General features: G+C 41.0%; 5 protein-coding genes and 1 long non-coding RNA gene across 11 annotated transcripts; 2 read left to right on the plus strand and 4 right to left on the minus strand.

Annotated features, from left to right (window-relative positions):
* Nucleotides 1-84: 84 nt before the first annotated feature.
* LOC5514067 (serine hydrolase RBBP9) lies at nt 85-2170 on the plus strand. The gene is made up of 5 exons (XM_001634215.3): nt 85-237; nt 313-352; nt 720-825; nt 1407-1492; nt 1881-2170. The coding sequence occupies exons 1-5, from the start codon at nt 142-144 to the stop codon at nt 2102-2104; spliced, it is 552 nt and encodes a 183-aa protein (XP_001634265.1). The 5' UTR covers nt 85-141; the 3' UTR covers nt 2105-2170.
* On the minus strand, nt 2141-5148 carry LOC5514068. The gene is made up of 3 exons (XM_001634265.3): nt 3813-5148; nt 3009-3328; nt 2141-2673 (listed from the first exon to the last, which is right to left on the minus strand). The coding sequence occupies exons 1-3, from the start codon at nt 5005-5007 to the stop codon at nt 2419-2421; spliced, it is 1770 nt and encodes a 589-aa protein (XP_001634315.2). The 5' UTR covers nt 5008-5148; the 3' UTR covers nt 2141-2418.
* A 293-nt stretch (nt 5149-5441) lies between these two features.
* On the plus strand, nt 5442-26027 carry LOC5514108 (arginine-hydroxylase NDUFAF5, mitochondrial). 6 transcript variants are annotated; one of them, XR_004296547.2, is made up of 14 exons: nt 5442-5770; nt 5845-5885; nt 6640-6703; nt 6800-6847; nt 6958-7061; nt 8642-8681; nt 9082-9192; nt 9260-9346; nt 10039-10099; nt 10194-10277; nt 10372-10454; nt 10925-11016; nt 14814-14928; nt 25796-26027. XR_004296547.2 is itself a non-coding variant. In XM_048721683.1 (13 exons), the coding sequence occupies exons 1-13, from the start codon at nt 5594-5596 to the stop codon at nt 25806-25808; spliced, it is 1002 nt and encodes a 333-aa protein (XP_048577640.1). In that variant the 5' UTR covers nt 5442-5593; the 3' UTR covers nt 25809-26027. The 6 variants fall into 6 exon arrangements, 5 of the variants coding, with proteins under 5 accessions (XP_048577640.1, XP_048577654.1, XP_032239497.1 ...); XM_048721683.1 differs by lacking the exon at nt 14814-14928 and having other exon boundaries at nt 6961-7061; XM_032383606.2 differs by lacking the exon at nt 14814-14928 and having other exon boundaries at nt 5443-5770.
* Nucleotides 11011-11797, minus strand: LOC125559822. Its single transcript, XM_048721705.1, has one exon. The coding sequence runs from the start codon at nt 11692-11694 to the stop codon at nt 11215-11217; it is 480 nt and encodes a 159-aa protein (XP_048577662.1). The 5' UTR covers nt 11695-11797; the 3' UTR covers nt 11011-11214.
* LOC125559824 lies at nt 14549-16120 on the minus strand. The gene is made up of 2 exons (XR_007306507.1): nt 15954-16120; nt 14549-15454 (listed from the first exon to the last, which is right to left on the minus strand). It is a non-coding gene; the product is annotated as an uncharacterized LOC125559824 (long non-coding RNA).
* Nucleotides 22216-25768, minus strand: LOC5514110 (von Willebrand factor A domain-containing protein 7). The gene is made up of 4 exons (XM_001634267.3): nt 25425-25768; nt 24917-25125; nt 23585-24611; nt 22216-23304 (listed from the first exon to the last, which is right to left on the minus strand). Exons 1-4 carry the CDS (start codon nt 25714-25716, stop codon nt 22745-22747), a joined length of 2088 nt encoding a protein of 695 aa, XP_001634317.1. The 5' UTR covers nt 25717-25768; the 3' UTR covers nt 22216-22744.
* Nucleotides 26028-27293: the final 1266 nt, after the last annotated feature.

The following is a 27293-nucleotide window of genomic DNA, read 5'->3' on the forward strand; positions in this document are numbered from 1 at the left end:
TTAGGGGGAGATTTCGTGCTCCACGCGGTAGAAGAGGTAAAAATTCTCGACACTCGCGTACGCAAAAAACATAACACAAAGTGTGAGCTTGGGATCCCTGTGTGAGCAGTGGAGGAAAACACAAGATGGCGTCCTGAGATCATGTCTACCGTCAAAGTTGTGATCGTTCCAGGAAATGGCTTGGGAGATGTGGAAGGCAGTAGTTGGTACCCGTGGCTCAGACGTACATTGAAAAAAGTATTATACTCTTTGTTATGCCTGTGTTGGTAATATGAATTATAAAAGCTTTACTATCGAATTTGACACCAACAGGGAAATATTGACTGTGTTCTGAGAAACATGCCAGATCCAGGTATGATATAGCAAGGCGCGGATGCAGACCTATTAACGTGAACAGATCAAAATAGTCTCTAGGGGGTGGGGGATGAAAGATGGTAGATCAGAGAGGGGATAAAAGATGAGGGAGAGGCGAAAGATGGGAACGGGAATGAAACACAATGGAAAGATGAGGGAGGGGTGAGAACTGGGGGAGAGTGGATGAAAGATGGAGGAGGGGGCATGGGAAATGGGAAGGGGGGGATGAATGACAGAATTAACATAATTCATATTAAAAATGTATTACTTATTACTTCTTTACCCTAGAAATACCATAATCTTCAGAGAGACTCACTGAACAAAGCAAACAAGTTTCATAATTTTTTTTCATATTGTGTTTTCAGTAAAAGCAAGAGAAAGCATTTGGCTACCATTTATGAAAAATCAGCTTAACTGTGATGAGAACACTATAATTGTTGGTCACAGCTCTGGAGCTGAGGCTGCAATGAGGTAAAGGAGAGGAAGCAAATCCATGTCTTAGGGTCCATGGGGGTATATCGGCATGATGCTGTTATGATTGGTGTCTCCTTAGCAGCTGATGTCAACTCATGGCACATAACCAGAATATCATACACCACTGCATCATTAAGAAGTTAATTTCAAAAAGACAAAAAAAGCTCACTGTAAACAATAGACTGTTTTCACAATGTTGCAGGCCATAGCCAATCCAAAATGATGCGGACAAAGGGGAATTTTACTCTAGCAACAAAAATCTGCAAAAGAAGCACTCTGTCATCTTTTTCTGTAGCCTTATCTGTAAACTCCACTTTGTAGGCCATCAGCTGTGGCCCTCCAGTCTGTGGCATTTTTGTGGAACATTGTGAAAATGGTCTATAGTAAGCTGGAAAAGATGCTGGACTGTTTTTTTTAGGTCTTCTGGATGTGCTTGCTTTAGGCTGTGTTATTTTCTATTTGTGTTCCTTGCTGTGTGTAATCCTTGTCATTAGAAAGAGTTAACTCATTTGAGGTCAGAAGCTTCAGTCGGAATATTCATACGTGGTATGATCTATTCTAATAAATTTTTGGCACAGGTTTGCAGAGAGATTCCCAGTTTTGGGCCTCATTCTTGTGTCTGCTTGCGTGACAGATTTAGGGGATCCTCAGGAGGCTGAAAGTGGTAAGACATTGTGGTTATCTGTTATTTGCTTGTTTTGATTGTGATGGCTGTCATGGGATAACACAAAAATAACTACACCATCGTTTATCTATGTATTCCAGAGATTAATTCAGTGTTAGTTACATGGGGTTTGTAATGCATTAAAGGACAAATTTTTATGAAATCTTTTATGTCGAATTGGTGTTCAGAGAAACCATGCAAAGTTCTTAAAATACTCTCTTTTGAAAATGTTAGTTAACTCACAGTTATAGGTTTCTTGTGGACGAATTGGTTGTGGACAAGTCGGTTTGTTTGACCGGATACCTTAGATTTGAATCTACACTGCTGGTGGTCCAAAGGATAAAAGGACACTTATGGATATGACTTCTTTTTTTCATTTTATTTCCAGGGTACTACAACCGGCCATGGGAGTGGGAAAGCATAAAAAAGAACACAAACTGGATTGTCCAGTTTGGTTCAAAGGATGATCCATTGATTGATTTTGGGGAGCAAAAGCAAGTTGCTGAGGGAACCAAATCAGAATTTCATCAGTTTGATAACAAAGGACACTTCAATCAGCAAGATACTTTCCCAGAGATTGTTAAAGTAATTAAGGATAAATTAAGAAATTGAGCATTGGTATATGTAGAATGATAAAATAAATCATGATAACAAAATAAAATCCATTTACTTTTCTGATTTTGTTTATTTTACATGTCTTTCTTAAAAAGAACCTAGACTGCTATCCAGCTATTACTTGGGGTTATACATTATATGATGTGTGCAAATCCAGTGTTCCTGTGTTGTGCAAAGAATAATTAACACTAGATCAGCTTTCAGAACCTCATCCTTCACATGTTTGAAAACCAAAACCATTTAAGAATAACAACAAAGAACCATTTTCTTGAGTTATTGGTGAGACATATTACCTTATCAAAAAAACAAACCTATGTTTTCATTGACACAGAGTTAATTTGAAACTCTTCATTTAAGTAAGCCAGCCCAAACATGTATTCCTGTGCTAGAACCGACTCCAAGGCCTGGTTTGTGAATGATGTCAGATGTATTGCAAATTGAGCTGCCTGCATTTGAAGCATCTGTTGGGCTGTTTGCTCTGTCAGCCTTGCTTGCAAGCTGCCAGTGTTGTCATGAATTTGAAGTGATAAGGTGTATTGCCAGTGCCAAGTTCTCTCTGGTTTGGACTGAAAAACGATTCAGTCATGTCAGAATTGGTTTTGAACACATCCATAATCTTAAAGGCATGGTACTGAACATACAGTCCATGCCTTTAATATATAAATACACACTCAATATGTAGCCATTTATACATTTAATCCATTCATTTAGCTTTGTTATTAACCCAAATTCAAACAGGCTAACAAGTTAATAAGAAAAATGAGGGCCATAAAATGAAGAGTAATTCAACCTGGGGATGCAATATTAACTGAAACCCTGTCACTCTTTTCTATCAAATAAATCATAGCATGTGCAGAAACCCACTGCTATGCAGCTTAAATATCAGCAAAATGTAAATAACCTTTGTAGAGTTTGTTGAGTTGTATTCAGTCAGGTGATGGATGTTGCAGTGCTTGCAGAAGAGTTCTCTTCCACTGCTCACAGCCTCTCTCAAGCAGGAGGAATGGACCTTTGAAACATATGAAACAGAGCCTGGAATAGTGGACTTCCCAATAACTTTGACAACAACTCCTTGGCACACACAGTGCTGATATTTGCTTGCCTGTGCTACATCTGTAGGGGTGCTTGCCAGATAATTAGTGGCCACCCAACCAGAGAGAGAGCTGGCATTCCAAATCTTCCCCCCATTCTTGGTGTTCAGATAAAGCTGGCTTCCTTGCCCTGGAATGTAACAAAGTGAATTGAAATGAGTACACTCTGGATAGCTATTCTAATAACCAGGGTCTCAGTTGGATGAAGGTATCTCAAAATGGAGAGTTAAATATTTTATGGGAAATTTTTAGGATATCTAATGTCTGTTTCACTGACAATAAAAAAGACCGGGATATTTTTTTTATCATTATCTTAGTCTCTTTCTTTTGTGAGTCATTGAACCAGTCACCCTAACAGAGGACCTTCTTTTTATACACTTTTTTTATTGGGCAAAATATTTACACTGGTGGTAGATTGACAAAGAAAAATCAAAACGCTTGCCTTTCCTAGATAACAGGGACTGAAACAATATCATAGTATGACTACAGACAAGTGGTATAAAAACTAGGTGACCAGCAAATGTTTGTGGAAACAGGGGAAGAAATCATTTATCTCCATATTCTATAACCTCCAAAAAACAACTTTCAACAAGAGGGGAAATATTTTATAGTACCTGAGGAATGTAGTTCTTCCAAAATAACACACTGCCCAGGATACATTGTTTCATGGAACTCTCTTGTGTGATCGCAAACAAAAATATTGCAATCCCCTGTTTCATCTCTAACAGTCATTGAAAATACATGTGCTTGCTCATTTGTAACATCTGTTATTTCCTTGGGTGTGACATGTACAATAGCACCATATAGCGTTACATGTAACATTCTTGACCTGATATCACCAACCATGATTCTCTCTGGGTACGTAGAATAGTCCAGAAATCCTTGGTTATCCTTGGTTACATATATTGGAGTGCTTTCAGAAATTTGACTGGGTATGATTTCTCTGTCCACATTGTGTGGATAACAATATATGATAGTTGCTGGTCCATATTCTATAGTGTAACCCTCACTAGCGTCAGGTACTAGAAATGGCTGGTGAATTAAGAGAGTATCACCTTCGTTGAATAAATGTATGAGAGGGACCTGCTCGTCCCACAGGCATAGTCTGGCATGGACATCATCTATGTTCACAACTGTCACACATAGTTTAACACACGATTCCCCATTTGGTAGGTGAACAATTTCTTCTTTGCCAATGTCAGATACGATCACTCTGATGTTGTCACCATACTGAGGCCGCTCCACTTCTGTCAACTGCACGCTTTCTATTCCCAGGCTTAATTGATCAAGGCCACTTTTATCAAGCAAAACCACAGCATTATCTGAAGGCAGTACTCTCAGATTCTTCGCATCAGTTGCTCTCCACAAGCGACAGCTGGTGAATCTAAGAGTGTACTTCGACAAGCTGGCTTCTATCTGGGTAAGTTTCTGGTGCAGGTACATTTCGATGGCATGCCTTCCCTCGGACAAGTTTTTCAGGATTGCTAGCTTGGTTTGCGTGCCTGGAATACATTTGACTTCCTCTACCTTAACTTCCAATATGGCGTCAGGCCTAAGGAACTTACTCTCCAAAACCGAATCGACTGTGACTTTCCTCGTCTTGAAGCGTTCGCTGTAGCCTTGTAGTTGGCTAAAGTTGATCCATGAGTTTTGTATCTCTGCCAGGATAATCGCTTTTGTGATTCCTGAGGGGTATTTTGACAGAAGCCACATCAGTTTCACCGCCAGCCAGTTCCAGTGAGGGTTACATTTGCCATTGGTGCGTTCCTTCATGTACGCCCGTATTTCGTTAATTTTAGCGGAAAACATCTTCGGTTCTTCTCAACATTGACCGATCTTCAATTACAAGTCTATCCTAAGCCGATAAAGGCGATAAACAACGGTAGAAACGAGGATATCCCGTTTACTTTTCCCGCCACAACTTGATTTTTGTCTCGCCCCAGTTTTCTTTCGACCACACAATACTAATAATATGTGTATAGGGGAGGGGACGGGAAGATTAAATTGGGTTCTTGTTTTTACCGCCGATTGTTACGTCCTTTCTCTAATTCTGATACTTTTCAACCTTGAATATAAATCTAAGTTTTTTTGTATAAAAACATACACTGTAAATTTGCGAAATTAATAAATAATAACAGATTAAGAAACACCTAGTCTCCTTCGCAGCCCCCAGCGGTCGGAGTCACACAGGCTGCAACTAAGAAACACCATCCCTCCCCTGTTCCTAAGTTCCTATATCATAGATTACTCAGTAGAGCCCATGCTTCCAAGAGTTCAATATGGCGGCCTACAAGACTAGAATTTATGCATCTTTTTAATCAAAATGATCCGCTGTTATCGTACTCTATCGTCGGATGAGTATAAATTCAATCATTGGGTTTAGCTTTCTCTAATCATGTTGTGCATGCGAGTTGGTTTTGGTCGTGTGCTATGGAGGAGGTCACTGAACTCAAACCGTTCGCTTTCTGGGAGCACGAGTATCGATGTATTCGATCGTAAAGCCAAACGACGTCAGAGGAACAGAGCCGCAATGGCAGATGACGTACATGTATATGACTACCTCAAGGATGAGGCAAGCTGTCTGTGTTATATTACTTCCATGTTTTTAAAGAAACTCAGACTAAGCCGAATTCGTTTTTTGGACAGGTTGCACATCGTTTAGCTGATAGAATCGGGGATATTGCAAGGTCTGTCCGTCAATCTGTTTGCCTATCCTTTATTTTGTCTGCTAGTCTGTCCATCCCTCTGTCTGCAGTCTGTCCATCATTCATCTGTCCGTCTGTCTGTCCATACCTCTGTCTGTCCGTCCGTCCGTCTGTCCTCCCTCCCGTCCGTCTGTCTGTCATAAAAGAGAGCTTAAGCAAGTCAACACGAACGGCATCAAAAACGGCGCGCGCGCTCGGCGTTGACGTCAGTGACAGGAAATCTAGAACAGCATTTTCCCTATTTTTACGTTTTACCTGTGCGGTCACGGACGTCAACGCCGTTTTTCAGCAATTTGTGAGCACACGTACCATTTTTTATGCTGTCCGTGTTGACTTGCTTAAGCTCTCTAATAACAACTTAACAATAAAATCTACAACACTTGTGCATAATCTCACATTCTGATTGGTTTTTAGCTATAGTAAATCAGAGGACATACCACAGGATTCGTTATTCACACAATCCTTGCTGGTTCACTTGAAGCGAAAGATACAAAATATCTTGATTCAAATTCAAGAAATTTGGTTGTCAATCTTTTCTAGTAAATGTATTTTCAATCCTTACAAAAGTACACTAAAAGTAACAAAGACTGCAGGGTTTGGAAGGTAAAGTTTTCAATTTTTCGTGAATGTGACATCTGTCAGTGCCACAAAACAATTCATCTACCTTTTTTTTTTCTTTCTGACTGACTGTCTGACCATCTGTTTGCTTCATTGTGTGACTATAGCTTTTTTCTAGGCACTTCCCCATGGCTATGGATTTAGGGTGTGGAAGAGGACATCTGAACAAGCATTTATCAAAGGTGAGTCTTTCTTAAAGACTTTTATGTCCAATGCCAAGAAAAGTTGCACCTGTTTGGTTTCTTGTTCTATTTAGTTCTTGCTTTAAATTGTTTCAGGATCAAATTGGAAAGCTTGTTCTTCTTGATTCTGCAGAAAAAATGCTGGTATTTTATATATTTTATATGTTTGCTAATTGCATGAATCATTGCAATCCAATATCATTGCAATATTAGTTAAATTTATGTCCAATGTATTCACTTATCTTTCCTATCAGAAGCAATGCCAGGAGAATGAAGTGCAATTATTGAAGGTCCATGGGGATGAAGAATTCCTCCCGTTTGAAAAAAACACATTTGACCTGGTTGTTAGCAGCTTGAGGTTTGTGATAATCCTTCCATAATGTCTAATTAGTCTTTGTTTCTTTCAGTCTGCTAACAACTCTTAGTGTTATGCATGCCTTTCCCACAAGTGGGTGCTTTAAACCGAACCACATAATTGACCCAGGCTTGTAGCCAGGGGGTTCGTTTACCCATTTAGTGGACCATTTTCTCTTAGGTAGCTTGTCTTAGCTCACAGTGGTACTCAGTGTTCCTTCATTAGAGCAGACCTTCCAGTTGAGTGAGTGGTTCTTCTGAACCCCCCTGGCAACGGGCCTGCAATCAATCAGAATCTTGTTTTAGAATCCTGAAACAGTTTGTTATCTATTGTCTTAGTGTGAGTTAGCATGGCATCTGTTGGTGAAAATATCCAAAATTGTTGCATCTAAGTTGATGTTTTCTTTGTACAACCATCAGAAGCCAGCCATCAAAGAATGTCAAATATCAGGGAGTTTATTTGCCTACAGGGTTTGTAAGATCCATTATTTCCAAAGCTTTACCAGCTGTTTTTGCTTAGCTATTATTAGCTCAAGGGCAGGACACATTGTTATTGTTGTGATCCCTTTGGTAATCCTCCAAAACCAGGGAAAATTTCCCTGCAAGCCTTGACATCAATGTGATTTATTTGGCCTTCTGTTTGACAGATGAAAAGTAATACAGAGCTGGGAGTACTGGTTTATGGAGCTCCAGGAGTAGTTATGGTGCAACTTCATACAAGCTTTGAGAGTGGAAAGGGTTCTCTTTCTGCTTGTTTTGTTCTGAATGTGTTCACCTGCAATTGACATAAACACATCTCATGATCTAAGTTTTCCTATGGGTTTTTATTTTCGTGATTATTCCATGACATTACAAATAGAGATATCTCTACTGGTTATGAATTTAAGATACTAGTGCTGGTTTCCTGATAACTCTGTCATGCTGACCTCACAATCTATTCACCTTATTCTGAGTTTTAACTGATTGGCTCATTGCCTTTTCAAACAATCTCAAACAATGGGAAGGAAATGTGGTTTGGTTTACATCAGCCACTTGTAGGGAAGGCATATGTGTGACACTAAGACAGGTTGCTAAGTAGACTATGTTTCTTTGTGCTCGGCTGTATAACCAGGGTGCCATTATATTTCAAAAACACTTCTTTTTTGTGGGGTAACATACGGTAGTATATTAACCCCCTTAAAAACAGCTCAAAACATCAGCTACTGTGGCATTGCTTGTGAGAAGTTGTAGTAATGTTTTCTTTTCAGATTAGATTTCAGATTAGATTAAGACACCACCCTAGCAAATATTAGCAAATTGATATAGCACAGCTAGTAAAGTGCACTAAATGAGTCCTACTCAATATGTTGCATAGTTAAAGTTGACTTGATACATATTTTCTTTTTCACAAAATTTTTAAAATATAAGATTGGAAGCAAGGAGTCTCCCTGTTTAGACAAAAAAAAAATAGAAAAAGAAAAACGAAAGTCAATTTCTAGATTTTCTAGGTCCAGCAAATTGTCAGGTATGAATTAATAACATTCTGGCTGCTGTTTAAGAAATTTACTGCCCCTACTTGATGATTCTTTTTGGTTTTATATCTAGTTTGCACTGGGTTAATGATCTTCCTGGAACCTTTCACCAGGTCAGTTGTCACACTTTTGCGCAGACAAAAAAATTCTAAAATTGGTTATGGAGGCATGTATTTCTCATAGTCTTTAAAAATTACCCAATAATGTTTTCTGCTGTTCCCTGTGCCACACCACAGGAAGGAAACAAAGCCAATTTTGTCTGAGAGCAAGTTGAAAATAAGGCAATTTAAAACGATGATTTTCAACAGTTCAAGTTACAAAGATTGTTTTGTCTAAATTGTAAAAAAAGAAGGATGTAACATTAGTGGTGTTCTGTTGAACTTGCTTCTTGGGAAAATTAGAAAAAAACAGTCTAAATTGTTTTTGACCAGGTGTTCCCACCAGCCAAAACACTAAGATCTTTTGGTCTGATGACCCTGAAGCACCTCCTAGAATTTCTTGTAATTTTTGCAGGTATTATCATGTTTGAAACCAGATGGAGCCTTTGTTGGAGCCATGTTTTCAGGCGACACGCTGTTTGAGCTACGTTGTGCTCTCCAGATTGCAGAAATGGAAAGAGAAGGAGTAAGGGGACTTCACTTTTGGTATTAAGTGATTTTTTATTTGTTGTGAGATTGTTGAATATTTTCAGGGTTTTGCTGCTCATGTTTCTCCTTTTACTGAGATGCGAGATATTGGGAATTTACTGACAAGGGCTGGCTACAGTCTCACTACCATTGTAAGTGTTACAACTTTGTAAGGGTGCAGTCATTATTTAGCAGGGGGGGGGAGCTACCATGTCAGGGGCGGATCCAGGATTTCAAAATAGGGGGTGGATGATGGCCAGATAGACGGCTTATAGCTGATCCAGTGGTTCTTGGTAGGTCACTACAAAGTCAAGCAGGGGAAGGCACATGGACAGTACCTCCTGTCCCTCAGACATTTATTTTCTTCAAACAAAGTAACTTTTGATTTTTTTAAACTCAAACAGGGGGTGGCTATCCACCCAATCCCCCTCCCCTGTATCCGCCCCTGCATATTGGGGGGCCACAATTTTTTAGTACAAGGATTAGGAGAGGCCTAATTTTTTTAACAGGTTTTCTGATCAATTTTCGGGCCTCCTGAGAGTCAGATATTCCAAAATTTTCTAGGGAGACTATCAAAAGAAAATTCGTAGCACCCGCCCTCTTTGAAAGGGTGTATTCCTGTCTGGCAGCAGGCCTCGAATTATTGGGGTGTCACAATACAAAAACATAAAGAAAACTATGGGGGGCACAGCCACGCCCCCTAATGGTCATTTTCTTTCAATTTTTGGAAATATTAGGGGGCACGTGCCCCCAGTGCCCCACCCCCTGCTACGGCCCTGGGATTACAACCTTGCATATAATTTCCTATTTCAAATAGATGTATACATTGTTTTTTTCACGCCAGGATTCAGATGAAATAAGTGTGGGTTACCCAAGTATGTTTGAACTGATGCATGATCTAAAAGGTATGAAAAAATGAACTAGTTTCTACAGTTTCATGCTTACTGTGAAATACTTTAAGAGTGTATGCTTATCATTTTGATCAACAATGATTTTCAGGTATGGGTGAGAATGGTGCTTCAAGGACTAGAAAAAACATTCTACACCGTGACACTTTACAAGCAGCAACTGCTATTTACAAAGGTGTGTATGTGTGGGAGTGAAAAGTAGATGATATATTTTATTCTCTGTGGCTATTAGAAAAAATGATTTCTTGTGTGTTTTTTTTATGTTGAAGAGATGTATGGCTTAGAGGAGGGAGGAATACCAGCAACCTTCCAGATTCTATATTTTATTGGCTGGAAACCGTCACCAACTCAGGTAATGATATACTGGGCCATCCCCAGTGGATATGTAGTTTTTCGTGAGCAATGGATGCAGGCTATTCAAGGTAAAACACAAAAAATGCTGGGTCTGTATCATAGAGTTCCAACCCTTAGTTTGGGTCACAAGTTTTAGATTTGAAAAAAAAATCCTGCTGTAGAGTTGTATATCATAAGACTCTTAACTTTTCGTTTTTGCTTATGATAAAGAGAAGTCTGATAAGTCTGTTTATTTTTTTTTAGCCGTAAACGGTAACGAATCCTGCATTCTGATTGGCTAATAGAGCGGTCCGGAGATTCCTATATATGCCCTTATATGCCCTAGGTCTGAGAATTGATATTTTTGCGCTCAAAGTATGTTTTAGCTGGCCTCGGTTAGTATTTTCAAGACCTCGGACACGGTATTTCACGATACGGACCTCCCACCCGGCAAATAACCCCTATTACTCATGTGATTTCTACCCACAGCAAAAGCCTTCTGATCGAGGCTCGGCTACCCGGAGTTTAGCAGATTTGGATACGCTTGACTCATTAGACGATATGACTTCAGCAGATGACAAGTGAGTTTTTATTTTATTGATAAAAGTTGCCCTTACTACAGAGTAAAATTATTCTTTTTGTAGGAGATTCATAAAAAAATTTTGCAATTTCAATATTTATTTAAAATAATATGATGCGAAAACGTTTACTTCTAGCTCCAAAAAGAGGTTTTTTTTTGTTATTTTTGTAAAGCGTTTAGTTATCTAGCAGCATAGCTTTCACATAACCATCAGTTGCGCAGAAAATTTTGCCGTTACCCCACTTCGGGTCCCGCGCGCTGTAACAGACATCTTGATAAAGGTTCCCTTTCGCATAGACGTGGGGACGAACAGCGCGGTGGAAACATACCGCTGACCTCGCGATCGCACGTGATACCCAGAAGGCCTTGGGGGCCTGATGATTTGAATACCACGTGATGAGAAAGCAAGGTTGACCCTGAAGGTATCCGAGGCGCCATTGTTGTGAATGGCGAACCGGGCATATGAGCGCTTGCCTCTTGGTAGCGTATAATAGTTCTTGTTGTAGACCATTCTGATAATAGCGGACTTTGCTGTGATGATCTTTCGCGAGATTCGCTCGAAGCGGAAGCCACCCACAGTGGTTCCACGAAGTCGAAGCTTGAAGGGCACGCTGGGAGGTCTTCGGAATGTAGCTGTTATCCCAGAGACTGAGGAGGTCCCGACCACTTGACCAGACATGTCTAGCGCGTCGAGAAGAAGACTGCTGGCCTGTAGGCGATTTTTCAGCTTAGGAATCAAAAGTTTAGCGATTATGGGCTCACCTGAGTGTCAAGAAAACAATTTATTGATATTAGCGTGTATTTCAACTAAGCTGGAACACAGTTGTAATGGAAGTCAGTGGAAACAATCAGGGGTTTATCGTGAGCGTGTGTGTCATTTTTTTTTTTTTTTTTTTTTTTAAATATGTGAGGGGTCAATATTTAACGTAGCATGGAGAAAAAGGTCCGGTCTGTTTCACACTTAGTGTTGCCTATGTACTTACATATGTTCACGGGATATTCACGTGACCCAGTTACTATTTATAACTCACCAGTTAAAGGCTCTGAAATAGGAATCTCCACACGACTGCCAGGCAAACGTCTGATTAGGTAGTTACCAAAGTCTATGTTGACATTGCTACTTGCTGAGACTTTGAAGCTGTGACTTCCTGCTGAATTAGGAACGATTAGAGTCCACACGCCTCTCCTTGGCCTCTTGATCACCCAAATAGCGGTCTTCACAAGAGAGTGTGTCTGTGGAATTCCCCGGCCTAGCGGCTCGCGTAATACTACATAGGGGACGTCCGCTTCCACGCTAACTATGACAATAAGGTTTTCGATAGAATCATCTACTGGGATTGGGTATTTTCTAATTCTTGGTGATGATTCTATATGTGCGGACCTCTTGAGTCGCTCGCGCTCGCAAGGAATTTCCGGTAATTTCCTACGAGGTTCGAATCGGGGTTCAAATCCACGGGACCCCTTGCTGTGACTTCGAATGCATGGAAAACCTCCACCCGATGGCAGACCGCCGCCCGATAATTTTGGGCGTCTAGAACCAACGGACACTTTGACACGACTGGCTTTGACCGTAACCATTCCGACCAATGCCGACTTGACGATCTCGCCCATCTGCTGAAGCTGTGAACTATCCGCGCCGAAATGCATCGACATGCCATCTAGTGCTTCTACAATCTCCTTGAAGGAGTCGAACGTGCTCGGGTTTCTACAGCCACCGGGACTGCTACTGTAGAAAAAGCTGACAGGCACTTGATGATCCAGTGATTTTCCAATGGCTTCGTCTTTGTTAATATCCGCAGCGTTCTCGTCCTTCGGCCCGGCGTCTGTGAATACGAACATGGGTGAATGTTCTGGAGGTTTGGTCTCTACAATGGCGTTGTAAATCCCGTGGAAGGTCATCTCCTTGCAGTCCCCTCCACCGGTGGCTCGCAGATTGTCCAGCGCCCTCAGGAACTGACTCCTGTCGCTGTATGTCCTCACAGGACCCGTGTGGGGGTCATTGAATGGTGAAAGGGTGTACCTGACGGGCTTCTCACGGTCGTAGCGCGCAATGGACTCAATGATTCGTTTAGCGGCGTTAATCTCTTCGCGCATACTGCCCGTAGTATCAATCGTAAATATCAAGTCCACATCGCCCTTCACAGCCATCAGGTCATTGTAGTTCTTGTCCCCGATTAATGAGCGAATCTGGTGAAAAGAAATAAAACCAATATAGTTTAAAAGCAATAAATCACGTGGCTTAAACTTGTCATACAGCAAAAAAGAGAAGTCTGCTAGCGTTGATTGATTATCTAGCGGAACTCCCTCCATCCCATTCACTTTTCCCATTTCCCTTCCATTCCCCTTTTCCAAACGATTGTTACATGAGACAGCTCTTAAGGGGTCGTCCACACTAACATCGATTCAAAAGTATCCGGATTCGTTTCACCGAAAACGCATCACTTGATTCGATTTCACACTATCGTTTCCGCATCGTGTTCGCCTGGATCCAGCCGTCTACACTAACACGGATTCAAACGTTTGAAAGGTACAGGGTAACGTCATTTTTTTGATATGCGCATGCTCAAAGCAGCGCACGCCTGCGATATGACGCCATCGTTTTCATTTTCATACGGATTCGACCGTCCACACTACGGACCAAAGTATTTGGATTCATTTTGATTCACTTTCGACGGCGTTTTAAAAAGTATTCGGATTCGCTGGATCCAGCGCGCGTGTTAGTGTGGACGGAAGGCCTAAACTTATCAAAAAGTATACGGATTCAAACGAATCCGTGTTAATGTGGACGGCCCCAGTAAACGTTTTTACAGCTGATTCGCAATATAAAACAATAATCAATCAGAAATCTGTGTTTACAACACACAATTCTCTTCCAATTCCCTTTTAATGAAAAAGATACATCCAAAACTTAATACCATTATATTCACACCGATGTTGTGGTTATGTAAACAGGTATTTCACAAATAAAAGATTTCAAGTCTTTAAATGAAGTAAATCGTATTCCAGTGACAAGGGTTTCTTGAGTGACATGAATTCTGAACATTTGCCTGAAGAATTGAAGTTCATTCATCTAGAAAATATTGTAAATCAAAGAAAATTAAAGGCCTTCTTGTATTAAAATACATAACATAGACTGAGAATGCCTAGGTATTCCATCTCACCGAATTGCAGAGAAAAAGAACTTTTTAGGAGTCAGCCCGATGCACAACTTGAATGAACTCCAAATTCACCGTCTTCCGTTCAATTATTTGATAACATTAATAGATAACTTAAAAATAATTAGAATATATAGATTTAGGCACTGCCTAAAAGCGGAGCCAGCATGCAATCAATTTAAGCCATATTATAATACCTATATATGAATGTATATATGTAATGTGTGAGTGAAGCCGTTCATAGAAAAGTGCTTGATGCACAGGTGTAGAGTGGAATATGTGTGTATGTATAATTTTATTGTTGTTTAACCCGAAAAAACTTGTTGGGTGTATATGGAAGTATCATCCAATAGGGAACATTGAAGAATTGAAAATGAGTTTTTACAGTAAAATGGGTGCTTTTTTATTCTCTTTAACATTTAAAACCATATCAGCACACAATGCGTTTCTATACATTAGCATATCGTTTTTGCCAGTAAATGTGCTCCATACTTGCCTACACTGTCCAAATTCCCTTTCTTCGTTTCACATTGCACTACTACAAGATTTTCTTGATTTTTATAATTTTCTCTCAGTTGAGGGGTAATAAGTTATTTGGTAGAAATAAACAGTTTTATCAACCTTCTTTACTGTTTTTTTTTAGCTAATACTCTATGAATTGATACTTTGTCTTGGGTGGATCGTACAAAGCACTGACCCTCAATGAGGAGGTCCATGGACCGACTAGACCCTCATATTGAGGCATCATGGTTTCAAGGGTATGTACACCTGGTATTTTTGTGTTAAAACATAAAATAGGGCTTGGCATTACAGAAAGATGCGGTTTGTTAAAAAAAAGGTAGCTATATTTTCATTTCACATCACTTCCATGTACAGTGCTAAATTTTCTTTGAAATAATTGCATGAAAGGTCAAATGGTACATTGCTGTTGATTTTTGCAAATATCATCTCAGATTCCTAAGTATCGAGCTATATTCATATCAGCTTATTTTATTTATTTTTTTTACTAGAAAACCCATTCAGTCCATTTGCAATAAGGGCCAATGTTTGGTCAGTGTTTTGTACCAGCCACTTTGTCAAAGGGTGAATGAAATAAACCACTCTAACTTGTTTTCAAAGTTTCTGACTACTTTTAGTTTATTTTATTAGCCTGGTTCATTTTTTTTTTACAAGTTTTCATTTGTAACCATTATCTATCTTTTTGTTACTTAGCTGTATTAATGAATACATCCTGCCCTAGCATCATGTCTTTAAAGCTGGCAGCTTGCTTGAGTTGGGATTCGCCTGAAAAAAATTGGAGAACAGTGACAAAACGCTACGGAAAAATACTTAAGATATAAATGTATTGCTGCACAAAACCTAATTGATAAACCTAAAATAATTCCAAGTAACCTTTAAAATAGAACCTTGAACAGAAAATTAATATATGAAGTCTGTTTTTAGGGGCTAATGAGCCAAAGCTGTAGAGAAAAACTATAGGTTTCGAACTAAATGCGCCCAACAAAAAGCTGTCTTTAGTTTTCTATGAAAATTGAAGAGATGTGAGTTTTGAGATGTTGTATGAAAATGTTGACCAGATCTTTTTACGAACAATCAATCGCACAATTCCTATCCTTTTTATGTGATAATGTATGAACAAACTAGCTAAATTACTAGTTAGAAACTAGGTATAATAAAACATCAACATCCCATCATGGCTTTTAACTGTTTGAGTGCTAGAAATATATCAACACAAGAGTTTTTATAGCTCCGACGAAGTTTATAAAATTGACGTCTTACTTACCTTCTTTTTCCAAACCCATCCTTTGTCCTTCCATCCATCGTTTGTACGTCTTTTTATTATAAAAGTGTTAAGATATGTCGAATTTCTTTCTTGGCTTTAGCCACGACGAAAAAAATGCAAAAACTTTATCTATTCACCGTGTCGGCCGCGAGTTAGAAGAGCAAATCGCGGGAAAAATTAGACGCAGGGTTCCCGTGAGTGTAAATACAAAATCACTAAAAACTAAATAATTGTAAGTTTTGATGCAACTTTCGGGTTTTTATTAAGTATGTGGCGACACCACAGGGTACCCGCGCAATGACCAAAAAAACTGAGTCGCATAGTTATAGACCATTTCTCTATACCTATGGAGCTTCGCGCGCGGCCTGCGGCCGCGCTGCCTCCGCTATAACTAAACAGATACCAGGACACCACCCTACGAGTAGCATGAGCCTTGAGTAGCAGCTAAAAGTATAAAAACAGGTAGCGAACGAAGTAAAGAAGTGCAGAGGAAAAAAGAGGAAAAAAGTTTGTTGTGAAAATGTGCAAGCTCGCGAGGTGCCCATAACCAAATATGGCGCGACGAACCATGAATGGATGCTATGATTGACAAGCTCGCGCAATCTAAAAATAGCTTTCTAGGACGACATCATGGGCCACGGGGATTTGTTCTCTTACATCTTGGTCTCTTGATATCTAGCAAGTATGTGTCACAAGACAACCACACATCAATGACTTTAATCATCAGTGACTTTAATATCATTATTTCGACATTTGTTACCACAAAAAACTGTTTAATATTTACGAGCTTACCTGTGCAGCGATTCCATTCTTTTTTATTTGTTGGCATTTAGATTTTCCTGCTTTTTTCATACAGGCCTGGTATTTCTTGAAATCTTCGTACATACCAAAGCCCAAGGCATTGCGCGCTTTCTCCATTTCATTTGCGTCCACTGCCAGTTTGGTTACGGTCTTCAGAAACGTGGGGTTGAAAGATAACCGTTGGCTTCGTGCCTCCGCCATGGCTATATGATACATAATGATGTTATTTGTTGACATTTATTGGATTTTTATTATATACCATCGCAGGTTCTAAGATTTAGGTTCTTATTTAATGGGAAATATATTACACCTATGGATGTTAGAAAGATGGCATATTTATTGATTTGTCACTGAAGACAGGGCCTAACCATCGCGTAATGAAGATTTATAAGGTTTTCAAACATTATTTATAATTGAGAAGTGTATACATCTTCAAGTTCACCATGATATCATGGTCACTAGTCACTACTTACCGTAGAATTCCGATAATAAGCCCCGGGGCTTATACTTTTCAAAGGCCCTTTTTGGGGGGGCTTATATTCGGGGGGGGGGGGGGGCTTTTTATTGGAGGGATTTTTGCGTTTGTATGAAACATTGACCATTGTCTATGGCATTAAATATTACTGTGTTCATGGCCCGTTTTGTTTTATAAAAATGTTATTCAAGCAGCCATTACTTGTCCAAAGAATGTAAATTGCTTTTATACAGCCCTCAGACGAGTATAATCCCCCAGGGGGGTTGTTATGCAATACAATATGCAATACTTCATAGCGTTATGAAAGAGACTAATCCCACCAGTCAGAGTGTCTATACACTCAAGGATTGTATAACTGTTGGTGTATGACTTACCTTTATTGACTTGTAGAAAAGCGCTGACGTATTTATTATTGCGGAGGCTCGCATCACCAGGCCGGACTCTCGGTCTAGCACCAGGCCTCGCCCCAGGCCTAGCTCCAGGTCTAATTTCTGGCCTAATTCTTGGTCTGCCCCCAGGGGCTCCAAGGCTCGGCCCACCGCCTGATGCCTTGTGAAGATTCCTTTCAACTTTTTCTGATACTGGATTTAGCTCCTCACTTGCAAACTCGAACATGTCGAATTCTAGGCTATATGATTGCGCCGGCAAATAGTACAGCATTACTATTGCCAACACGCTCAACTGCGAAAATAAAGTTGCTATTCGCATGGGGCTGCTCGTGGAGTTGGTTTAGATACGTAGTTCTGAATAAGACAAGCTAAGCGTTTTCTTTAATGGATTTTTCACAGGATGTGAACGTGGAATAATTATTGTCTGTTTTAGCGCTAGAGATGTCGAATGGGTACCGACAGAGATGCGGTAACGGAACAGGAGTTAACTCCTTTTCCCGTTATAATTTGTTGTCGACCACGAAACTCTATAGAGCGAAAAGGGTCAAGTACGAGGAAGTGCCTCTCATCACGCATACTCTCCATTTTTGCGTCATAATATTTTTATGTTATAAGACTTAACCTGGGTATTTTCTAGCATAGCGCTGTTAATGAAATTGGTTTGGTTGGTTGCGTTAGTTCTCAATAAAACAAGCTAAACGTTTGCTTTTCTGAATTTTTTCTCAATTCGCAAGACCGGAAAAAAAGCGTACAATTTTAAAACTAGCCAATCCGAGACGTCGATTATACAAGTATCGGCTAGCGAGTACAGCCAACTCGCTAGTTGTAATGCTTGTCGCCTACTTGCCTACCTGTATGCTTTTGATTGTTTTTCCGGTACGAAAACCCCTAAAACACGGAGTTCGCATAACCCGCATAACCCGTGTTTACGGCATTTTTGGCAAATTTTCCCCCTTCTCAGAAATCGATACGGGACATCGCTTTCGAAGGGTAGAGAATGCTTGATACTGCCGCTTTAGTTGGTTGCTTTTCAATAGCACAAAAGGTCTAAGGTCAGCGTGCGCATGTAACTATTTTAGCTGACCACCATATTTTAGGGAATAGAGGTTATTCTTAAGGGCCTAGATATTAAAGGGAATAACGACTTGATAAAATTTCGCTTTTTTATTACTCATTGGACATAAAATATATATGCTAACCGTGAAATTGAATACTTCTTACGTTTTAAGTGTCCTGCTATACCCCCCCCCCCCCAAAAAAAAAAAACGGAGTTTAAAAACATTTATTGACACCTTGAAAAGGAATGTTCAACGAGAGTCGGCAAAGAAAGATCTTACCGGCATTGACGCACTATGTATCGCAATCCGTGGTCACGTGGTGTGTGCCTCCCCAGGCTTTCGCTACTTTTACTAATTCCCGGGAAATCCAAAAAACGTTATCATTACAAACGGTGAATTCCCGGGGAGGGGGGGGGGTCTTCCCATGTCCATCTGAAAAGGATGCTCATCGTATTTGTTAGGGGTTGTTGGTTGCTTTTCAATAGCACAAAAGGTCTAAGGTCAGCGTGCGCATGTAACTATTTTAGCTGACCACCATATTTTAGGGAATAGAGGTTATTCTTAAGGGCCTAGATATTAAAGGGAATAACGACTTGATAAAATTTCGCTTTTTTATTACTCATTGGACATAAAATATATATGCTAACCGTGAAATTGAATACTTCTTACGTTTTAAGTGTCCTGCTATACCCCCCCCCCAAAAAAAAAACGGAGTTTAACAACATTTATTGACACCTTGAAAAGGAATGTTCAACGAGAGTCGGCAAAGAAAGATCTTACCGGCATTGACGCACTATGTATCGCAATCCGTGGTCACGTGGTGTGTGCCTCCCCAGGCTTTCGCTACTTTTACTAATTCCCGGGAAATCCAAAAAAACGTTATCATTGCAAACGGTGAATTCCCGGGGAGGGGGGGGGTCTTCCCATGTCCATCTGAAAAGGATGCTCATCGTATTTGTTAGGGGTTGTTGGTTGCTTTTCAATAGCACAAAAGGTCTAAGGTCAGCGTGCGCATGTAACTATTTTAGCTGACCACCATATTTTAGGGAATAGAGGTTATTCTTAAGGGCCTAGATATTAAAGGGAATAACGACTTGATAAAATTTCGCTTTTTTATTACTCATTGGACATAAAATATATATGCTAACCGTGAAATTGAATACTTCTTACGTTTTAAGTGTCCTGCTATACCCCCCCCCCCCAAAAAAAAAAAAAAACGGAGTTTAAAAACATTTATTGACACCTTGAAAAGGAATGTTCAACGAGAGTCGGCAAAGAAAGATCTTACCGGCATTGACGCACTATGTATCGCAATCCGTGGTCACGTGGTGTGTGCCTCCCCAGGCTTTCGCTACTTTTACTAATTCCCGGGAAATCCAAAAAACGTTATCATTACAAACGGTGAATTCCCGGGGAGGGGGGGGGGTCTTCCCATGTCCATCTGAAAAGGATGCTCATCGTATTTGTTAGGGGTTGTTGGTTGCTTTTCAATAGCACAAAAGGTCTAAGGTCAGCGTGCGCATGTAACTATTTTAGCTGACCACCATATTTTAGGGAATAGAGGTTATTCTTAAGGGCCTAGATATTAAAGGGAATAACGACTTGATAAAATTTCGCTTTTTTATTACTCATTGGACATAAAATATATATGCTAACCGTGAAATTGAATACTTCTTACGTTTTAAGTGTCCTGCTATACCCCCCCCCCAAAAAAAAAAACGGAGTTTAACAACATTTATTGACACCTTGAAAAGGAATGTTCAACGAGAGTCGGCAAAGAAAGATCTTACCGGCATTGACGCACTATGTATCGCAATCCGTGGTCACGTGGTGTGTGCCTCCCCAGGCTTTCGCTACTTTTACTAATTCCCGGGAAATCCAAAAAAACGTTATCATTGCAAACGGTGAATTCCCGGGGAGGGGGGGGGTCTTCCCATGTCCATCTGAAAAGGATGCTCATCGTATTTGTTAGGGGTTGTTGGTTGCTTTTCAATAGCACAAAAGGTCTAAGGTCAGCGTGCGCATGTAACTATTTTAGCTGACCACCATATTTTAGGGAATAGAGGTTATTCTTAAGGGCCTAGATATTAAAGGGAATAACGACTTGATAAAATTTCGCTTTTTTATTACTCATTGGACATAAAATATATATGCTAACCGTGAAATTGAATACTTCTTACGTTTTAAGTGTCCTGCTATACCCCCCCCCCCCCAAAAAAAAACGGAGTTTAACAACATTTATTGACACCTTGAAAAGGAATGTTCAACGAGAGTCGGCAAAGAAAGATCTTACCGGCATTGACGCACTATGTATCGCAATCCGTGGTCACGTGGTGTGTGCCTCCCCAGGCTTTCGCTACTTTTACTAATTCCCGGGAAATCCAAAAAACGTTATCATTGCAAACGGTGAATTCCCGGGGAGGGGGGGGGGTCTTCCCATGTCCATCTGAAAAGGATGCTCATCGTATTTGTTAGGGGGCAAAATCGGTCCTTAGGTATTTTTAAGGGGTATGTGAGAGAAAATAGGCGTTTCTATAAAAAAAAATAGACTTCGAGTCAACATTTTCTGAATTATTTAATACTTCCGACTTCTGACTTTGACAATTTGTCATTCGATTTGTAATCAACTCGGCGCGCACGTGACTGTCATTTCGACGCTGCAGTTCCGGGTGTATAACGTTTAAGTGTGTTTTTAGGGGGTTTTTTTGTTGTTGTTCTGGGGTATTTATATTTATAATAAGAAATCATCAACCCCTCCCCCCCCCCTCCCTTCCCGGGTTCCTACACTCAAAGGTGCTCATGGGTTCTAATTATTCTCAAACATAAAGTTAGAAATTAACACCAACGATGTCAGAGCGAGACATTGATTAAATTGATTATCGTATGATTAATCCATATTCTCTTGTATTTGGAAGAAATGTAATGAGGCCCATGGTCCCTTTTGGTCGTAGAACTTCCATTTGCCAATCCGACATTTTCCGTTTGCAAGGACAAAGCTTTTTTGAAATTGGTTAATATATTTCTGCAGTGAGTTCTGATTGTTCTATTGACATTTGCCACGCTCAAGACAACGACAGTTTACGACACTCGATTGTACGATATCCCCGATTTTAAAGCACTCGATCGAACGACGTGCCCGACTTTGAGACACTCGATCGAACGACATGCCCGACTTTGAGGCACTCGATCGAACGACATGCCCGACTTTGAGGCACTCGATCGAACGACATGCCCGACTTTGAGGCACTCGATCGAACGACATGCCCGACTTTGAGGCACTCGATCGAACGACATGCCCGACTTTGAGGCACTCGATCGAACGACATGCCCGACTTTGAGGCACTCGATCGAACGAAATCCGCGATTTTGAGGCACTTGATCGATAAACATGCCGTAGCTTGACCTTTATATTTTGTTTGTTTGCGTCAGAGAGGTGCTAATGAAACAGGCAATAATTCCATTTTTTAGTGGAAGGGCACACATGTTTGTTGCACGAAAGCTGATTTTTGGTTGTTTTGCATAACCATTGGTTATTTTTGGTCGGGTTATCTTCAGTTGTTGACTACGTTCGTTTGTTCATTTATTCATTCACTAATTCATTCATTCATTCTTATGGTTTGTCTCGCAGCCGTTGGGTGTAACCTATGTTGTCGAGTCATTTTGAAAGAGACCAAATAGACTTAATCTTCTCTATCATTTTTTTATTTGTATAGGTAGTTTTTTAGGGAATCTTTAAAGAAAGGTTTGAAATTCCTAAACATTATAATATTTCGAGACAGTAATTCCAAAATCCTTTTCTAATAGACACAAGGAATGGGACATTTTAGTTTTGAAGGAGAGGATGACGGACTGAGTCTGTGCAAGATACTGGAGCTTGCTTTATATATTCTCCCAATTTTTACAATTCAGCGCATCTTCATTTAAATGTATTTTTGTTGTCGTTTTTGCAATACTCATTTTACACAAAGCGTTCTAGTTAAGCTCCAACTTGCTTCAAATGTCGGAACAACGAAATGTATTGAATTGTATTTAGATTGTCCCAAGCGCTTACTCTGAAACGTCTTGCGTTCACATAACCATCAGTTGTGCAGAGAGTTTGGTTGTTACCCCACTTCGGGTCCCGCGCGCTGTGACAAACATCTTGATAAAGGTTCCCTTTCGCATAGATGTGGGAACCTCCAGCTGGGTGGAGACATACCGCTGACCTCGCGATCGCACGTGATACCCAGAAGCGCTTGGGGGACTGACGATTTGAATACCACGTGATGAGAAAGCAAGGTTGACCCTGAAGGTATCCGAGGCGCCATTGTTGTGAATGGCGAACCGGACATATGAGCGCTTGCCTCTTGGCAGTGTATAATAGTTCTTGTTGTAGACCATTCTGATAATAGCGGACTTTGCTGTGATGATCTTTCGCGAGATTCGCTCGAAGCTGAAACCACCCACGGTGGTTCCACGAAGTCGAAGCTTGAAGGGCACGCTGGGAGGTCTTTGGAATGTAGCTGTTGCCCTAGAGACCATCGACATTTCGAGCACGTTACCGAACCTGTCTAGCGCGTCAAGGCGGAGACTGCTGACCTGTAGGCGATTTGCCAAGGGGATCAATACTTTCACGATCGCTGGCTCGCCTGAAACACGATAAAACATTGAACGTGAGCAAATAAGTGACCTAAGTTCTCTAACACGAGCTCCATCCTGCTGCACTAACTCGTGGACATCCACTGTTGGGCCCATACTTGTTTAGAAAGGGGCTTGGATTAAAGTAATAAATGATTCTAGGTCCACGCATGATTTTTTTTATCATAGCTATCTGCCCCAGCCCCCACCCCCTCACTGACAGACCTCCCTCGAACATATGTTGATATTCTGTTGAAGTCTTGATAGCTATTCATATGTGTCGAAACTCACCTATCAGCGGCTCCGAGATAGGGATCTCCACTCGACTGTTGCCTGGCAGCCGTCTAATGAAATAGTAATCAAAGTCGATGTTTAGTTCACTGCTTGCTGTGACCTTGAAGCTGTGGCTACCCACAGAGAAGGGTACCATCAGACTCCACATGCCACTCCTGGGCCTATGAACCACCCATATGGCGCCATTCTCAAGCTGATACGTCTGCGCTACGATTCCATTGTTCGGGTCCCGTAATTCGACCAGCTCCTCGTTGCGTTCCACGGTTATCACGACAATAAACTTTGAGATCGACTCGTCGATAGGGAACATATTCCTCCGGTTCATTGTCAAACGATGAAGTGAGTGGATACCAGGAGGTCCTCTCCGTTTTGGCCCACCGGACACCGTGACCCGTCCGGATTTGACCGTGCTTGTGCCGTCCAGTGCCGAGATCACGATCTCACCCATCTGTTGCAGTTTCGCAGCACTTGTTCCAAACTGCATGGACATCCCTTCGGTGGCATCCACGATCTCGTTAAAGGAATCGAACTCGCTTGGTTTTCGGCAGCTCCCTGGGCTTGTGCTATAGAAGAAGCTGACAGGAACGAAGTAATCCAGTGCTTTACCGATAGCATCGTCTTTGTTGACATCAGGTGTACTTTCATCTTTCGGTCCAGCATCTGTAAACACGAACATGGGTGACTCGATAGGCGGTTTGGTCTCATTAATGGCGTTGTAAATCCCGTGGAAGGTCATCTCCTTGCAGTCCCCTCCACCGGTGGCTCGCAGATTGTCCAGCGCCCTCAGGAACTGACTCCTGTCGCCGTATCTCCTCACAGGGCCCGTGTGGGGGTCGTTGAAAGGTGACAGAGTGTATCGTACGGGTCGTTCTCGATCGTATCTCGCTATCGACTCCACGATTCGTTTGGCGGCGTTTATCTCTTCGCTCATGCTGCCTGTGGTGTCGATCGTGAAAATGAGATCTGCGTCTCCCTGCACTGCCATCAAGCGATTAAATTTCTCGTCTCCGATTAGTGAGCGGATCTGTGGCGAGAAGCGCGAACAATTAGAATTTGTCTCATAAACGTTTGGGTGCTGGGGTGTAACGATAGACAGAAGGCATGGACTAGGTTAGGGATTAGGATATCCTGGAAGTGGGGGGGGGGGGGGGGGGGGCAGAGTAGGGTTGGGTGGACAGGGAAGGGGAAACGGGCGACGAGTTCTGGGATGGAACAGGACTAGACATGGAGTGGGCTTAGGAGTGGAGACGGTGCTAAGCTATGGAAGGCTTGGTTGAACAGGAAGGGCGATGACTTGTGGTAGTTGTGGATAAATCTTAGCTGTTTTACCTGTGCGACTATGCCGCTTGATGATGGACCGCACTTGTGTCTACTTCCAGACTTCATACACGCTTGGTATTTCTTGAAATCTTCGTACATACCGAAGCCCAAGGCATCGCGCGCTTTCTTCATTTCATTTGCGTCCACTGCAAGTTTGGTTACGGTCTTCAGAAACGTGGGGTCAAAGGATAACCGGCGACCCTGTGCCTCTGCCATGGCTACGGAAAAAAAACCGACACGTTACCTTACCAGGCAATTATCTCTTTTTTATAAGAACGTCTAATTTTCAGTAGAGACTGGACTCTTGTATATAAGAATAAAATACCTAATGACGTACGTTTGTATTTGTGTTTAAAAAAACATCTTAAAACAAATGTTTATACTTTATCTAACAAATTTAAATCGAAAATAATGCAATGATTTACCATAATCAACCGACTGAAATGGTTGCTTTCTTACACACGTTGGTGGCATGACTTAATAGCGTCTCTGATGCTATCGTGACCCTCTGGCTCACCTTTATTGACTTGTAGCATCGCGCTGACGTATCTGTTGTTGCCTAAGCTCTCGCCTCTTGGGCCCCGTTTCTTTGTTCTTGGTCTCGCACCTGGTCTCCCCCCATCTGGTAATGGTCCTCCGCCTGAAACCCTGTGTAAAGTTTCCTCTACTTTCTCTGATACTGGATTCAGCTGCTTTTTCGCGAAATCAAACATGTCATAGCCGTCTAAGCTCTGAGATTGGGCCGCCGGCAAATAGAGCAATGCTATCGCCAGCACGCTCAACTGCGATAGTAAAGTCGCACTCCTCATAGTTCGTGTAGTCGGTTTGAACTCTTGCCAAGCTTTGAATCAACGCTGCTAACGTTCCTGCTTTTATTTGTTTTTACAGGAAGACGACCTGACGTCATGCAACACCTGTTTCAGCATTCCCAGCAAAAATTTGCTCCATTCAACGGAAGAGGATAACTTCCCTTCCGCAACGGATATTGGGTTACCCTAGTGATTTCAAGTGGTGATAGCTGTAAGCCGGGTGAAGATCCTCCAGTCAGGCACACAATATCGGATTTCAAGATTATATACTAACAAATACACATCGTAAAAAATAAAGGGTTAAAGCTTTATCTGTAGTTATGTGGCTGATATGATAATATCCTAATACCCTGGGTACCAGAGGCTCTGCAAAGGCTACTCATGTCACCCGGGGACGATTTCCTATTATCCGTAAACATCCTTATAAGCATGAAGGAAGTCCTTTATTGCTGGTGAACGACAACCTTTTAAAAAACATAAGCTTCTTTTTAGTAGGGTCACTCATAAAAACATTTTGCCCTTGGCATTTTTGCATGCAACTTGATCGATTTTACGTGGCTGTATTTTTACTAATTACGCAAAAGATGTGGGACTTGAGTAAGGATATATCAGTATCTCCACCTCATCTGTTGACCTTTCTGTTGCGACATACTTCAGGTTAGTTATTTTGCTTTGTGTATAAAGATCTTTGCAAAATTATCAGGTTTATTTGGCGCCCAGCATCAATCCAAGGGTAGAATACGTGGCCGAATTACTCATTTGCCGTGAAAATGCGCAATTCATCCCCTACTCGGGTTTTCAGGAGCGAAGAGGTTGCCAAAGCAGAAAAAGATTGATATTTTAGCCACGCTCGCTCCACGCAGTAGTATAAAAATAGGGTGCTGAAAGATAAAAAGTCCGTCCTCCGGAGTGAAAAAACTATAATTTATTCATAATTCATACTGAATTAAAAATATATTACGACCACTATCATACCGATCATGCACTTATCTGACGGTATTCTGGTATTTGTAGCTACTGCACTCTGTTTGCGACGGTGGCTAACCACGATCGATTTCATTTCGTGACTTTTTTTAAAGAACCCTTTTTATATAACGCCTGAGATTTCACCAAATTTTAAGAACATGCCGAGGTTCAGATAGCAGAAAAAAATGTCATTTTTTTTTTCCTAATGCAGAATCAAATTGTGCTCATACATAGTATTACTTAAGTTAAACAACTTCATTATTGTTATTGATCATTTTGTGTAATTCTCTTCCTAAAAATTCATTGAGCTTAAACTTAGCACAATTTGATTCTGCATTAGGACAAAAAAGAACATTTTTTCTGCTATCTGAGCATCGGCATGTTCTTAGCATGTTCTTAAAATTTGGTGAAATATCAGGCTGAACGTTCTTATAAAAAAGGTTCTTATATAAAAAAAAGAATGTAGTCGAGGTGGTTGGTAGGTTGTTCCAGACGTTCTAGATCGAAGGAAGTATCGACAGAGGATCATATAAGTACAAGAACACGGCTCAACTGAAAATTAGACGTTCCTTTAAGAGCGTGCAATCGACTCACCATCACAGTTTGCACCA

This window comes from Nematostella vectensis, chromosome 2 (assembly GCF_932526225.1).
Source record: "Nematostella vectensis chromosome 2, jaNemVect1.1, whole genome shotgun sequence".
Classification (NCBI taxonomy): Eukaryota; Metazoa; Cnidaria; class Anthozoa; order Actiniaria; family Edwardsiidae; genus Nematostella; species Nematostella vectensis.

Coding starts and splice junctions, on each gene's coding strand:
- LOC5514110 (XM_001634267.3), bottom strand. CDS start 25,716: ATGAGGAGTGCGACTTTACTATCGCAGTTGAGCGTGCTGGCGATAGCA. Junction 24,612..24,916: donor CAAGCGGCATAGTCGCACAG/GTAAAACAGCTA, acceptor TTCTCGCCACAG/ATCCGCTCACTAATCGGAGA. Junction 23,305..23,584: donor TATCTCGGAGCCGCTGATAG/GTGAGTTTCGAC, acceptor ATCGTGTTTCAG/GCGAGCCAGCGATCGTGAAA.
- LOC5514067 (XM_001634215.3), top strand. CDS start 142: ATGTCTACCGTCAAAGTTGTGATCGTTCCAGGAAATGGCTTGGGAGAT. Junction 353..719: donor GAGAAACATGCCAGATCCAG/GTATGATATAGC, acceptor TTGTGTTTTCAG/TAAAAGCAAGAGAAAGCATT. Junction 1,493..1,880: donor TCCTCAGGAGGCTGAAAGTG/GTAAGACATTGT, acceptor TTTTATTTCCAG/GGTACTACAACCGGCCATGG.
- LOC5514068 (XM_001634265.3), bottom strand. CDS start 5,007: ATGTTTTCCGCTAAAATTAACGAAATACGGGCGTACATGAAGGAACGC. Junction 3,329..3,812: donor GGAAGAACTACATTCCTCAG/GTACTATAAAAT, acceptor GTTACATTCCAG/GGCAAGGAAGCCAGCTTTAT. Junction 2,674..3,008: donor ACTCAACAAACTCTACAAAG/GTTATTTACATT, acceptor ATCGTTTTTCAG/TCCAAACCAGAGAGAACTTG.
- LOC5514108 (XM_032383606.2), top strand. CDS start 5,594: ATGTTGTGCATGCGAGTTGGTTTTGGTCGTGTGCTATGGAGGAGGTCA. Junction 10,100..10,193: donor ACTGATGCATGATCTAAAAG/GTATGAAAAAAT, acceptor AATGATTTTCAG/GTATGGGTGAGAATGGTGCT. Junction 10,455..10,924: donor GGAAACCGTCACCAACTCAG/GTAATGATATAC, acceptor TTCTACCCACAG/CAAAAGCCTTCTGATCGAGG.
- LOC125559822 (XM_048721705.1), bottom strand. CDS start 11,694: ATGTCTGGTCAAGTGGTCGGGACCTCCTCAGTCTCTGGGATAACAGCT.